Source organism: Leucopleurus acutus (genome assembly GCF_964270905.1).
Source record: "Leucopleurus acutus genome assembly, chromosome: 12".
NCBI classification, from domain to species: Eukaryota; Metazoa; Chordata; class Mammalia; order Artiodactyla; family Delphinidae; genus Leucopleurus; species Leucopleurus acutus.
In genome coordinates, this window is record NC_139154.1 from 79,988,932 (window position 1) to 80,004,676 (window position 15,745).

The 15,745-nt window shown below is 35.6% G+C and overlaps 1 protein-coding gene across 1 annotated transcript in view; it reads right to left on the reverse strand.

The window, feature by feature from the left end:
- Window positions 1-15,163: 15,163 nt before the first annotated feature.
- XPO1 (exportin 1) overlaps window positions 15,164-15,745 on the reverse strand; it is a 42,978-nt gene continuing 42,396 nt past the window's right edge. The window contains exon 25 of the mRNA XM_082851647.1: window positions 15,164-15,475. Coding sequence (XP_082707773.1) covers window positions 15,329-15,475 — 147 coding nt within the window. The 3' untranslated portion in view covers window positions 15,164-15,328. The remainder of the gene's footprint in view (window positions 15,476-15,745) is intronic.

The window sequence follows — 15,745 nt, forward strand, 5'->3', positions numbered from 1 at the left end:
TGTGCTAATTTATACTCTCAGCAGCAGGCATGAGATTTCCTGTTTCTTCACACCCTCACTAAACTTGGTCTTATCAGACCTTTTTAATCTTTGTGTGAAATGCTGTCTCATTGTTTTAAGTTGTACTTTCAAGATTACTACTGAGATTGAGCAATAAATCATCCTTAAATTCAGACAGAATTCTCCCTCTGACATCAAAGCATTATTTTAACATCGTATTTGTATTCCTGTTTGATGCTTACACATCCCTGTCCTCCTCCACGGGACTGCATTGTGCCTTCCTAACAATGGTAGAAAGAACACATGGAGCCAGGAGGCCTGGATTTGCATCCTAGCTGCTCCGTCATTCCTTAATTCTGTCACCAGGGGCAAGTGAAAACTTGACCTGCCCGGATTCCTTCATCTGGCATCCAACAAGTTTCTTGAGAGGATTAAATGTTACAGAAGCTTATTACAACGTATCCCTAACAGCCCCTATCTTTGTACATAGTAGGATTGCTAATGTGGGAGAGAAGAGCCACTCTCTGCCTCTAACTGTTCACTTAGCAGACACATCACATCACTCTACGCTTTGGGGCCATTCACTCTTGCTGTTTTCTCTGCTTCTTTTGCCCTTCCTGCCTTCTCCACGGAGCTGACTCCTTGGTTCTTTAAGGCTACTCAAAACAGTGTCCCTTGTCTTTCCCAACATGCCCAGTCAATTCTGGGTTAGGTACCCCTCTTTCATACCCTATCACAACTTGTGCACACTCCTTTTGTAGCACTCAGTACTTTAAATTTTTTTTCTGTATCTCTGGTGGAAGGTAGGGCCCTAGATATTTTATTCACCATTGCAACCGCAATATCTAACAGGACCTAGCACATGATAAGCAGACTTAGTATTTGTAGAACTGAAAAACATTCACTTGCCAAGCATTTACCTGAACTTTACCTCCAGGGGCTCATAATGTTGCTATGGTGGTCTGGCTACAACCACAAGACCACCAACCCACTTTTGGGTTGTAGAGAATGACAGCAACTTGCAGTCCATTAGAGAAGTTTAGAAGAAACAGCACATTGTGAATTCACTTTTGATGTGTGCACTCTATTTGATATTCAACTGATTAGAAAGACCCTTACCAAACTGAAATAATAGCAAAGAAGCATATGAAAGATGAAAATGCACTATTTGAAAAAAATTTATCTTTGCAACCAAGTCAACTGGAAAACGCTAAATGAAAGAAAAGTAATCTGTATTCTTTATCAGACTTACCTTCTGTCCTCGAAAATTCTCAAAACATTCCGGCCAACAAAACACTTTTTTAAAAAAAGAAACAGGAATTCTCATAAATTGCTTGTGAAGGAAAAAAAAGAAAAAAAAGCGATATTTATGAAAGTCAGGAATGATATTCAAAATTAATAAATTTAATTAAAACATATTCCTTTTTACTCCCTAAATAAACTAAAACTACATATATTATAGACACTACCAAGTTAGGGCACAATCATGAAATTGTTCTTATAACTACCAAGTCTTTGGTTGATTTTTAGAAATTGTTGGTGTTATCTTTTATTTGATACAACTGTCACTTAGCTAACTAAATGCAGCCCTGCAGTGATTTAACAGAGGGAATCGTCAGACTCTTCCAATGACTTCCCCATTAAACTGAGAGTCAGTAGATGTATTCAAAAAGTTGAGAATTTATATCTCAGCTTCTGCTGAACTACACTAAAAATTACTTTGAAAAATTTCTGACTTTTATAATACTGAAATTTGTGTATGTTTAATATCTCTACTAACAACTAAATCATATATTTATTTATTGGAATCCCATAGTTAATTACCTAGCTTAATAATATTAATTTTTATTCAGCTTCAATCCACAGAACATCATAATTATAATCTGGCCAAGATTTAGGATTCAATGTTGAAAGAACTTGAAAGTTCATTGTATTTTTTAATTTCAGTTTAATGATCAAACAATAAACACATATTCATATATTTTCTTTGATAATTTAATTATTCTTTTAGAATCTAATCTTCATTTTGCCTTTTGCTTTTTTTAAATTTTATTTATTTATTTTTTGGCTGCATTGGGTTTTTGTTGCTGCACACAGGCTTTCTCTAGTTGTGGCGAGCTACACTTCGCTGGGGGTGCATGTGCTTCTTTCTCATTGTGGTGGCTTCTCTTGTGGAGCACGGGCTCTCCGCACATGGGCTTCAACAGTTGTGGCATGTGGGCTCAGTAGTTGTGGCTCACGGGCTCAAGAACACAGGCTCAGTAGTTGTGATGCACAGGCTTAGTTGCTCTGCAGCATGTGGGATCTTCCCAGACCAGGGCTCGAACCCATGACCCCTGCATTGGCAGGCGGATTCTTAACCATTGTGCCACCAGGGAAGCCCCCTTCATTTTGTTTTGTTTTATATTATATTTCATATTTCTTCATTTCTATATCTGTCACTTGTCTTTCATAGTTTCCTTACTTTAGTTTTATATATTTAATCATTTTAGTCAATTATGAATTAATCTATCATCTTCAATAACTGAAACTGGCTTCTTGTAAAGCCAAAAAATAAATGACATCTGTTAGAATACTGTTTATTAAAACCGAATCTTTAAAGAAAATTTTACTTTCCAAAGGCTTACTCAAGTTTCATAATTCCTTTTTTTGTTTTTTTGGCTGCACCGCCCGGCTTGTGGGATTTTAGTTCCTGGACCAGGGATTGAACCAGGGCCCTCAGCAGTGAGAACTTGGAGTCCTAACCACTGGACCACCAGGGAATTCCCCGTAACTTCTGTAAAACTAAATATATGAGGCTTGATTCAATTTCTAACTGCTTTTTCAGCTCTTGCATCACAGGCTGCCCATGGAAATCCAAATATTCTTCCAATTTTTATTATTTTGATTCCCTACCTTTCATCCATATAATTTAGATTTTTTTTGATTTGTGATAGAAAAATCAAACTTACCCAACACCATTTAAAGTGATTTATTTGATTTACATTTTAAAATCATGTCATCCAGAGAGAGTTGAATACAGTCAATTAATGCTGAATTCAAATATCCAGAAAATTGCAAATCAAAACTGTAATGAGGTATCACCTCACACTGGTCAGAATGGCCATCATCAAAAAATCTACTAACTTTAAATGCTGGAGAGGGCGTGGAGAAAAGGGTACCCTCCTACACTGTTGATGGGAATGTAAATTGATTCAGCCACTATGTAGAACAGTATGGAGGATCCTTAAAATACTAAAAATAGAATTACCATATGACCCAGCAATTCCACTCCTGGGCATATGCCGGAAGAAAACTGTAATTCCAAAAGATACATGCACTCCAATGTTCATTGCAGCACTACTTACAATAGCCAGGACATGGAAACAACCTAAATGTCCATCAACAGATGAATGGATAAAGAAGATGTGGTACATGTATACAATGGAATATTACTCAGCCATAAAAAAGAATGAAATAATGCCATTTGCAGCAACATGGATGGACCTAGAGACTGTCAAACTGAGTGAAGTAAGTCAGACACAGAAAGACAAATATCACACGATATCGCCTATATGTGGAATCTAAAAAAAAGGGTACAAATGAACTTACTTACCAAACAGAAGTAGAGTCATGGATGTAGAAAACAAGCTTATGGTTACCAGGGGATAAGGGGGGAGGGATAAATTGGGAGATTGGGATTGATATATACAGACTACTATACATAAAATAGATAACTAATAAGAACTTACTGTATAGCACAGGGAACTCTACTCAATAGTCTATAATGGCCTATATGGAAAAAGGATCTAAAAAAACAAAAAAGAGTGTATATATGTATAACTGATTCACTTTGCTGTACACCTAAAACATACACAACACTGTAAATCAACTATACTCCAATAAAAATTAAAAAAAATAATCTGGAAAATTTTCTAAACTTTTGGCTGAAAGTCCAGATTTTCTTTCTAACCTCACTCAGTCTGTACAAAATTCAATTTGAATTTTATGTAAGATTTCTTATTGAACTAATTTTTAATATACTACTAATAAACTTGATCTATTATTTCAGATGATTCTATCATCTCCATAAGATCAATAAAAACCACTAACTTATCTTTGGAGCTTTGAAGCTCAATAAATAAATAAAATTACTTTTCTCTATTTGTTTTAAGTAAATTATTACAATACTTTTATATAAAACACCTGAAATCTCATCAATAATGATGAAATTTTACCAGTTTCATGTATGTTTTCCTAAAAGTTTTCACATTTCAGTAGATATATGTTTTGCAAAAATCAGAACCATTCATCTAGATCATAATATTATATAATGTGTGCTGCTTTTTGGAAGTCTTTTAAAATATTTTATATCTGAAACTGTTCAGTTTCAATTATTTTAACTATAGTTAAAATCAGTTGATGGTTATGTTATATATATCTAAATATATTTTACATAACATATATGATATAAATATATACAATTTTTCTTGCTTTTATCAACATCTTGATTTTTAAAAACCTTGGGAATCATTTCTAATGGTTTATTGTACATACAGACTGCATGCTCAGAAACATGCTATTATATTTTAACTGCTATCATATTTTTAAATTAAGGTATAATTAACATAAAAAATATACATATTAGGTCTTCATTTTGATGAGTATTGAAAGATGTATAATACCCATATAATCATTTTCTATTATCTCACATTAGTTTTGTTTTTTCATGAATTTTATTAAAATGCAATTGTACGTATATACTCTTTTGTGTCTGGCTTCTTTCATCTACATGATGCTTTTGAGATGCATCCACTTTGTTGCATGTATAACTAGTATTTTTTCTTTTTTTATTGCTGAATAGTAACATGATATTATTTTAATTAAAAAAAATTTCCCCACTGATCATTGCAATTTTTAAAACTCATAAGCTATAAGAGAATTGTGATTTAGATGGAATATGTGGTTAGTAGCACTTTCAACCTTTAATAATACTACATTTAACTATTTTAAATTGTATCTACATTTATGTAACCTGCAATAATAGGCCACCCAAATATATTGTTGAAATAATAAAGCTGTTTTTTCATTCTGGAAATATAACTAATTGCTTTATTATTGTATCAATTCTTCTACAGTATCAAAGGACATTCTGGACTGTTCTTATTTTATACAGTATTTCAAGTTCAGGCTACAATTCATCACTAGAACTACCTCCCTTTTGTCCTCCAGCAGATTCAGCAGATTCAACTTTATATTTTAAAAGACTGTTAGGAAACTTTTCCAACTTTGCTGTCTTTTTATCCTGTGTTTGTTTTTAATATTTTGTTATAAAGTATCCAAGTATAAATATCAAAAACTGCAATAAAAATAAAACTGGGTAAAAACTTTATTTACAAGTAGTAGCAACTACATAAAGGATAAGGATAAACAGAGATCCTTCTAAAGGGCAGGTTTCCTGTTGTGAAATGAACTGAACTGATAGAAATGCTGCAAATGTTTCTCAGATGTCACTATGTCAGGAGACACATTTATCAACGATCATCATGGTATCTTAGAATGACTAGCTTGAACTAATGCATTTTAGAATTTAAATAATTAATTTTTTCACACAGCAGCAACAAAGGCCGTATTTTAGCTCATATCTATATCCATTAAAGTTACAAACACACAAACACATTGGTCCAGCTATTTTGCTGCTAGAAATTTATCATTTGTATATACTCACACATGTATAAGTTTCTTCAGAGTATTAGCAAGAAATTAGCACTTACTTCTGGATCAAACATTGTTCTGAATGCTTTATATATATTAACTCATTTAATCCTCATAACCTAATGTGGTTGGTATGATTCCCATTTTACAGATGGGTACTTTATGAGTAGGTATTATTCCCATTTTACAGATAAGGAAATTGAGGTTCGGAGAGGTCACACAGCTAGTAAGTGCTGGAGCTGGAATTCAAACCCAGGCAGTACAGCTCCAGACTCCTTTAATTTCTACATGATATTGTACTATGTACATCATAGTACTATATGGTTAAATTAATTATGGTATATTCATCTAATGGAATATAATGTAGCCATAATAAAGAGGAAGCCCTTTACATACTGATATGGGACAACAGGCAAGATATGTGACTCACTAGGTGAGAAAGTCCAGTGTGCAATAAGCTACTGTTTGTGTAAAAACTATATCTAATTAGAGACCTGAAATTATATATAAAATTTGTAGTATACATGCAATTGTCTGAAATTTCATTACATTTCCCCCCAAAATGGTTAAGACTCTCCAGGCTAAGAAAGAACATTTAGGCTTAAAATAAATTGTATATACACTATGATTATATCTATGTATAAAAACATGAACAAGAAAAGACTGAAATAAATGCAGCAAAATAATAGCATCTTACATGAAAACACTAAAATTCCAGACAGGCCAACGATTTAAATGATTACAAACGTGGAATCTAAAAAGCAAAACAAACAAACAAGCATTAAACAGAAACAGTCTCATAGATACAGAGAACTCTGGGTGGTTGCCAGAGAGGAGGGGTTACTGGTGGGATGAAATAGGTGAAGGGGATTAAGAGATACAATCCTCCTGTTACAAAATAAATAAGCTACTAGGATGTAATATATAGCATAAGGAGTATGGTCAATAATATAATAACTTTGTATGGGGACAGATGGTTACTAGACTTATATGGTAATCATTTCATAATGTATGCAAATGTCAAATCAACATTTTGTGTAATTTGTCTTTTTACTCTATTCTGGGGAGATTTCCTCAACTCATCCTTCAACTCAAAGAATAGCAGAAATAAACAACCTAACTTGCAAAAGTTCCTTTTCGTTTTCTAAATTTACCTTTAATATATTATCCTCTTCTTATTTCTTGCTTGCTATAGCTTCTCTTAACTTCTCTGAGGTTACTGGTGATAGTTTACTTTCCTTGCCTATGCATGGTCTGTGTTTTCTTCAAGTTTTTAATTTTTTTCTGTTCATTTTGTTTTTATCTTTCATATTGAGGCTGCCCTCAGATGCCTGATAATCCTTAGTTGTCCATTCATACTTAAAGTGTGAGAATAAAAAAATTAACTGGAAGGCTATGCCCATGAGTGGGGCTCGTCTACTGTGACCTTCATTGTAGAGAGGTCCAACTGGAACTTCTGCCAGTACCTTTGGTTCCTTCCTTCTTAGCTGGACAGATTCCCAGAGGAGATTCTTGCAGTCTCCTGGCAGAAGCCTGAGGGTCTAGCTACTAGTTTTCCTGGGAACCAAGAAGGGAAAGAAGGCTTGAGGAATCACAGCATCTAGGATGCACAGGTTCATTTAATTTTCCTGTTTTCAGAATAGTAACCCCATCCTCAAAGTAACTGTGGGACTAAAGGAAAACAAGTACAAAATGGTGCAAATAGGGGTGGATCTATCTTCTGTGTTATCCAAAAGCTTACACAATTAGGGGGGCTCGCTTCAAGAAAAATACAAAATTGCAAATATAAAATTATGTACAAAAATGAATACTTACTTAGAATGAGAACAGAAGTCATAATAATCACAAATTTTAAAAACTGACAAATATTGCAAATGTCACACATAGCTAAAGGCTTTGGAAGGAGCTCTTGCAAGACAGGGGCCCTGAAGTCTAAACTTCACGAACTTCATGTTAAATTATCCTCTAAGTGCGAAGCAAACTTGAAAAGGTAACAGGTATGGCCTGAATCATGCTGGATGTTGAAGACCAGAAATCTTCACATTGGACTACTTGCTTCTTTTATGTACACAAATGTTTGTCAGGGGGTACTCTCTAAGTACCTTTAATGGAATCAACTTCAGTACGAACTTTGTCAACAGTGATTTGCCCCAAAATGTTTCAGCCATTTGCCAGTTTAACTCTTCACTTCCCTTTCAAATATCCTATCTCCCACTTTACAAATAAAAGTCATACCTCTCATTCATTTATTGTCTCACGATGTGAAAATTTCCAAGGGACAATTCCAGAAGGCATAGCTCCTAAGTTCCTTGTGAGCAAAGCAGAGTGTTTTGGAAGAGGGGGTCTGTACCTTTATGAGGCTGGTAACAAGCTCTTGGTAAGATTTTTCGTCCTGTCATCTCTGTCTGTCTCTCTCTTCCCCTTCTTAGAACTCAAAAGTGAGAAGCAAGAAAGTTGTCAGAGGAATACATGTTTTTTTGAAATTGGAATGATTATTGGAATTTTTTAAAAAAGTCTTTTTCTAAAAATCAGTGAGGAGAAATAGTATTTTTCAAACATAGCTTTCAGCTTCTATTTTAGAAGTTTCATGAAAAATATGCTTTCACAGAACCACAGCTGGACTATGCTGTGTTTGAATGCATACTTTTCAAGATTATTCTGAAACTCTTATCTCCAAAATTCCATGGATATTCTGAAACGAGTCACCTTAATGGAGTAGATGACCAGCAACCCAGACACATTCTCAAATTTATTTTGCAAAGGCAGCCTGAGGAATTTATAGCATAGTTCAGACTTGCCAAAATCTATGAATCTTTCCTGAGGTTGTGACTTTACATCTATTAAGTATCTCTGTAGCTATTCAAAGGTTATGATTCCATCGAAACCAGGAAAATTCATTAGTATTAACCATCTACATATTTTGTGATGACTGAATTCAGAAAAATTCTGGAAGCTTTTTTTTTTTTTTTTGCGGTACGCGGGCCTCTCACTGCTGTGGCCTCTCCCGTTGCGGAGCACAGGCTCCGGACGCGCAGGCTCAGCGGCCATGGCTCACGGGCCCAGCTGCTCCGCGGCATGTGGGATCTTCCCGGACTGGGGCACAAACCCGTGTCTCCTGCATCGGCAGACGGACTCTCAACCACTGCGCCACCAGGGAAGCCCTGGAAGCTCTTTTAACTAATAGAAGCTTCACACAGCTGCTTCATGGAGACAAAATGACAAAACAAAACGGCATTAGAGGTCACCCTGAAGAACTAAGGTCGAAGCAAATATAACAAATTAGTGCATTAGTTTACAACTTAGGTGAATATTAACAGGTACAATTTATGAATTAACAGTATTTCCTACCCTAGATACGTATTATAACTTCATACAGTTATATAAACAAAATTTATTTTAAATTAATACAAATTTTGGAGTTAGAACTTGAATTGCTGAGAGGTAAAAAATGATGCCTGTTTTTTTAAAATTGTTTCTAAAAGAGTCCTCTCTTCTTTACCTTGGTGGTCAGAAAGCACAGAGATTTTAAATTAAGAGACAAGCAGAGCCTAGTCCAGCACAAGAAATTTCACTAGTCAGCTAAGACTCTATGGAGCACAAAATGTGTAAATATTATGGGGAAGTGTAATTTATCACACATCACCTCATGGAACAAAGATTACTGACCAAAAAGGGGGAGCAATCTAGCTTACTAAAATCAGAATGACTTTTTAAAAAAATATTTGGCTGCAGCAGGTCAGCACACAGATCTTCATTGCTGCATGAGGGATCCTCCTTGCAGCATGCAGAATCTTAGTTGCGGCATGTGGGATCTAGTTCCCTGACCAGGGATTGAACCTGGGCCCCCTGCATTGGGAGCATGGAGTCTTAGCAACTGGACCACCAGGGAAGTCCCATATCAGGAAGATTTTTTGTGTGTGGCTATGCATGGATGAATCTAAGCAATTGTTATGAGGTCTTTTCTATTTTTAACACTGTAGCCTCCTGACAGCTCACTTGTGAATTAGCTGCAATCACCTTCAGAAGCAGAAAATTTTCTTCCTATAGACTAACTGGTTAATTATTTCTGCCAGTTAACAAACTATTTGTAATGCTTAAGGCAACCTAAAGTGCAAATACATCAACTTCAAAGCTCAGGACATTGGTTCTACCTTTTTATTTATTTATGGCTGTGTTGGGTCTTCGTTGCTGCACGCGGGCCTTCTCTAGTTGTGGTGCGCAGGCTTCTCTTTGCGGTGGCTTCTCTTATCAAGCACTGGCTCTAGGTGCACAGGCTTCAGTAGTTGTGGCTCCCGGGCTTAGTTGCTCCGCGGCATGTGGGATATTCCCGGACCAGGGATCCAACCCGTGTCCCCTGCAGTGGCAGGCGGATTCTTAACCATTGCGCCACCAGGGAAGTCCCGGTTCTACCTTTTTAAATGTCTCTGAAGACCCAGATTTGAGATGGACTCAGGAATAAAAGGATTTCTTGTGGACCATTACCAATAGTCTGAACAAGGTGGAAAGTACATCACTACTTTCTGTGCCTAAGAGTCTGATGAATCATAAAAAAGGTAAAATAAACTTAAGAATAGTTTGCTCTTACCTGATGGGGCATGTTGAATAAGCCTGATCTCATTTTGAATGGCTGATCTCAGGACTCTGAGATCAAAGTGTGGTAGGCCTGGAGTTTCTTTTCTTGTTATAGTTGTAGGAAAAGGACATTCTGGATTAGGAACTTCAGTTAGGGTAGCAAGTACAGAGAATTAATGTTCAGGCTGGATCTCTTACGCATGTCTTGCTGGAGCACAAAAAAGTGTATCCCACCTTGAAACTCTGGTCTTATCCTAACAGACTAAGAGAAGAGAGATGTAAAAAATTAAATGCAAGTTAATCTATAATAGTCTCCAAAGATATACAGGGTGAGCGGATAAAGGAAGATTTCTGAAAATGGAGAAGGTACTTCCATGTCAGGAAAGAAAAGGTCTAGTCAGCAAACTTTGGGGAAAAGACATAATTTCCTCAGGTGTCTTGACAGTGGGGAGAGCAGTGATAGCTCACTTAGGAGTAGATCAAGAAAAGGACTCTGTAAGTTTAGATACCCATTTGTCCAAAAGACCTTTTTCACAAAGGAAACAACAGGTTTCCCACACATAAACTTTCCCAGCTCTTAGACATGGCCTTTCCCCCTCAAATTCTGTATGCTTCCTCTCCTTTAGGTTTTAAAGTCTTCCTCTTGTAATGTCAGGATGTTAGTTTCAGTAGTTTCTTTTTATCTTGAAAATTGATACCACACAGCAATTAGTAACAAGACAAGGAGTAAATGGTTTTGTCTGCTACCCTGTACAGATGGGTATTTTTTTGAATTGTGTACAGTGAATGACAAAGACAGCTGCCACTGTAAGAAGAGCAATTTCTTTGGCATTTTCAGTACCTCAATGCTTAGAGAAGATTTTACTTTTCAGAGTCAGCTGCCTTGTCCTTTACTTTCACTTAAATTTTGCTGAACTTGTGGTTAAGACTGCTATTTTCAATTCACTCTCCCCCTTCCTCATTGATCGAATGCCAATTCTACTCAGAGCAGCAACACATCCAGCTTTAAGATTGTATAGATTGTATTTCTCAGCTTCTTATGGGGTGGGGCTATGGAGATCTATTCAAAAGTGTTCTGCAACTTGTTCTGAGTCTTAAAAGGGGAAGCTTTTATCTTCCCTGCTGCCTAGAATGCAGGTATAATAGCTGAAATTCCCACAGCCATATTTGACCTTGGGGTATAATCCAAGTGCTGCGGATAGAAAAAATTCCTAAATTGCCAGAACCTTATATCATAAAGCAGCACTTCCCAAATTCTGTATTGGTTCTCTGGACGTCACTGATAAAAGCACAACAAAATAAACTATAATAAGTCACTGTTACTACCTTTCTTGTTACATGAGCAAAAAACAAAAAAAACCTTAAAATGTTCATTTACAAAAATATTCTTAAATACATAACCACTTTGCAAGCTAGTAAGACTTTACTCCCTAGGGCATCTAGAATAAATCTGTAAATAAAATTGTTAAGTGGACTCTAAAGGCAGGGGGTAGGGTACGGAGGAGGGCTTTTGTCAATCGGGACAACAGACAATATAGAATATAAACTATGCTTAGATAAACATGAAAAAAAGAGAATATACTTTAAAAAACAGGTTCGCATAGTAACCAAATATTTTTCAAGTAAACAACGATCACTGAAATTAAAAACTACAAATGCAAAAAGCATGAATCTGAATTGGATACCTATTTGGAAAAACATAAGCTATGAAAAACAATTCTTAGGAACTGCTGGGGAAATCTAAACATGGACTAAATATATTATGGAATTACAGTTAATTTTTTAAGTTTACCCAGAATGTATCAGAGACGAAAAGCACAAAAAGCGGTAAGAAACTTTACAACAGTACTTACTGTTAACTTTACAACAGTACTTAAGTTCCAAAGTACTACTTATTAATATACTTTTATGTAACTTAATAATCCATTTTGTTCTTGAGCTTCTAATCACAACACCAGAATCGGTTGACTATGTGACTTACAACTTTTTGAACCTCTTTTCCATAGACCTAAGTCTTCACACGTTACAGACTAATTCTGCTGGAAACTTTCTAGGAGGAAAATCCAATACATACACCAGCAAACCAGACCAATTAATTTCTCAGTATTCTAATACTGTATTTCTTCCAACTCCATCCTTGCATGTCTGTTGGCATCAAATCATGAAACATCTGCACCCGATAGATTTGACTCAATGTGGAGTTGACAGCCTGTGAAGACTGAACTCACACTTTGCTTTCTGCTGTATTTCAATTCTAAGATATCAGTTGCAAGATGTACCAGTAATTTTATGTACCATTGAGAACAAGAAAACAATTTCAACTATGACAATATGATAGTCCTTACTACAAAATACATGAACTGGCTACAGCAGCCTTTTTGAAATTTCAAAGTTTCGTATGAATAAAATTGCACTGCTTGGCATTTGGTGGACAATTCTTTGCATTATAACTTATGGGCAGCTCCCTTGCTTAGGCCCCGCAAAAAACCTGGTTGCCACTTTGCAAGATAATATGGAAGTGTGACTATCCTTCCAACAATGAGTATTTCCTCCCTTTATTATCTAGTTTATATCCTGCTGCCTCTGCCATTTTGCATATAAGTAACATTTTATTTTGTTGCTGAGCAATCCTTTGTAACACACTTTTAAATAGCAATTAAATAAATGCTTACAAACCATTATAACTAAGTTCACACGGGGACAAGCAAGGAAATATGCCAGGGGTATTGCCTCGCCACTGTAATTTTCAGGTGCCATGGATTGTAAAATACACCCTGATTTCCAGACATGCTAAAATGTGAAGAAAAAAATGCATCCTACTGTTCGTTGAGATATCCTCACAACTGACTCAGGAATTAGCTTTGTGATCCCATCTTCAAAGTTCAAATGACTTGCCCAAGATTCTAACGGGTGCCTAGACCAGGATTCAGACCCACTTATGAGACAATTCTAGTTCTCTTTCACAATTTGTAACTGAGACATTGCCTTGTTCCAAGAGTTAAACAGCACTAAACCAAACATCTCGAATGGCCAGTTTATCAGTGGGCTTTGCTGTCAAATACCTTTGAAGCTGGCCTGATATGATTAACTTTCAATTAAGCAAGAAATGCCCATCCTAGATTTAATTTTTTATAGCTATCAGTCTCATTTTGGCCAAAGCCTGGTTTCTTAAACATCCAGAACATATCAAGGTAGGCAATGGGGCTATAGGATAAGAAAATTACACGGAATGGAAATGGAAATGGTGACAGCTGTTCTAAACCAAACATGAACTTACAGCTGATTTCAAATACAGCAAACGATTTGGACTTGAGGTCTTGACTGATCCAAGAAAACCTCTTATTTTCAGGCCAATACCAGTGATCAAATCAAGCTTTTAACAAAGCTGAAGTTTTAAACAAAGTCCTTCAATATTCCTCTTTGAACACATTTAAAAATCTTACCATCTGTTCTAAAAAATGACTATTTTATGTATGATTACATTCTACTAAAATGATGCTAGTTTTTGCCAAAGACCTATAAAGTTAGGAGTACAGCAATTATACCACGCTGCTGATTCTCCACGAACATGAGGCACTTCAAATGCTTAGGTTTTAGTCTAGGTTTATAGAAGGCTAATTTAATCCTCTGGAAACAGGTTCACCCAAGTTGGTTTCGTTTTTCTACTCCCTTTTCATATTTCGTAGGCACTCTTACACATTTTTTCCTCTCTTCCCACCTTTCCCAAAGGGACTACACTACTTCCAAGGGTTGTTTTACAAGAGTAGAATTAATCAAGAATATGTGCAGTAGCTTTCTGCCCCTTGGTTCTCATTAAGACTAATTTTAAGCTTTGTTACCCCTAGCCCCTAACCAGAATAAAGAAGATGCTTTTTAACCGCAAGTAAAGGTAAAATGTGCGCCAAGCTGTCACAGGAAGGACTCGTTTCTTGGGAACAGAAGGTATTTCAGGAGCATGTTCATTTTATACAAGTGCTGCCTTTACTTAATAACCTTAGAAATAATATTTAGAAGTCAACAGGTATCAAACTTCATTTAAAAATATTACCTAATACCTAAACACAAATAACCACTCTCATTAATATAGGAATAAGTTTGAGCCAATAAAGGGAAAATAAATGTAAACCAAGTTTATTTTGCTTTTTAAGTAGTGTTCTTAAAGCACTACAGCTTGGTAAACAATGTAAATTAGTATAAGTCATCTCAAAAGCCAGAGTTTTGTTTTGTTTTTTAATGAGTTGTTAAAAAGATGCAGCCTATTCTAACAGGATAAATATTTTTAACCATTTCACTTCGAGTTAATGAAGGCTCACAAATGAGCAACACTCCTCATTGAGGAAAACAAAAAGCTGTTGTCGACAAGCGACAGCACACACACACACAAACAAAAAGAACTGTGTAATAAAAATAACTAACTGTGTTCCCATATTTTTTGAAGTTGCTTTACAATGGGATGATATGCACATGATCTTGCTGCAAACTTGCCAAACAGACTTGTAATACATGTAGCCTAGACAAACAATTCAGTCCAAGAGGTGCTAATTTCAGACAATGCAGCACTATAATAATCCTTTTAACAACGCAATTTGTCTTACTCATTATCTTTTCTTCTAGACTGAAATACAGGCTAGAAAGAAAATGCTCCCTAATTAAAAATTGGTATTGTTTACAGGAAAAATTGTATAATTTTGCATTAGAATTTACAAGTATATGTTCAAATTGAATTTGCCTCCTCCCCCCATCCCAGCCACAAAATGGGCATGAAGTAAAATTTTAAAAAATGCCTTAATTTCCAACTTCATGCAAACTAAATAAAGATGACCAAAACAAAAGCTTAAACAATGGAAGGATATTTCACAGAAAATTTCTTATACAAAAAACACATAAGAAAAAGGGCCACTAGGTGACATTTTAATTTACAAATTGGCATCATTTTGGTCGACAAATATCCAGATGCTGTTTTCATCTGCTAACAGAGTTGCAGAAAAAAGAAAAAAAAAAAAACCAGAAAAAGAAAAAAAAAACAAAAAAAAACAACAACAACCCAGCATGACTTCTGACTTTAATCACACATTTCTTCTGGAATTTCATGTGGATTAAGGATGCCAGGGACAGACATTTGAAGTTTATGTTTCTCTTCCTGAGCCTGTCGAAGGGCTGTTTCTCTTTCTTCCAAAAAGAGATCCGATGTATCTTCACCTGCAAACTCCTGTGGAAACAGATAGTTGAAACGTCAACATACTTTAGTAAACTTCAATTCGCAAAATGACTTGCCTTTGGGAAAAAAGAAGTGTAGATAAGCACCTCCCAGTTTACACAAGCAATATAATTTATCCATCAATTACTGAGTTTCAATTATGGTATATTATTTTTATAATTCTACACAACTGAATTAAAAACCAAAGGCGTTAGTTGGGGGGAAAAAAAGATTTCAAAAGAGGGATAGTGTAATGCCATATACAAAATATACTCCATAAGC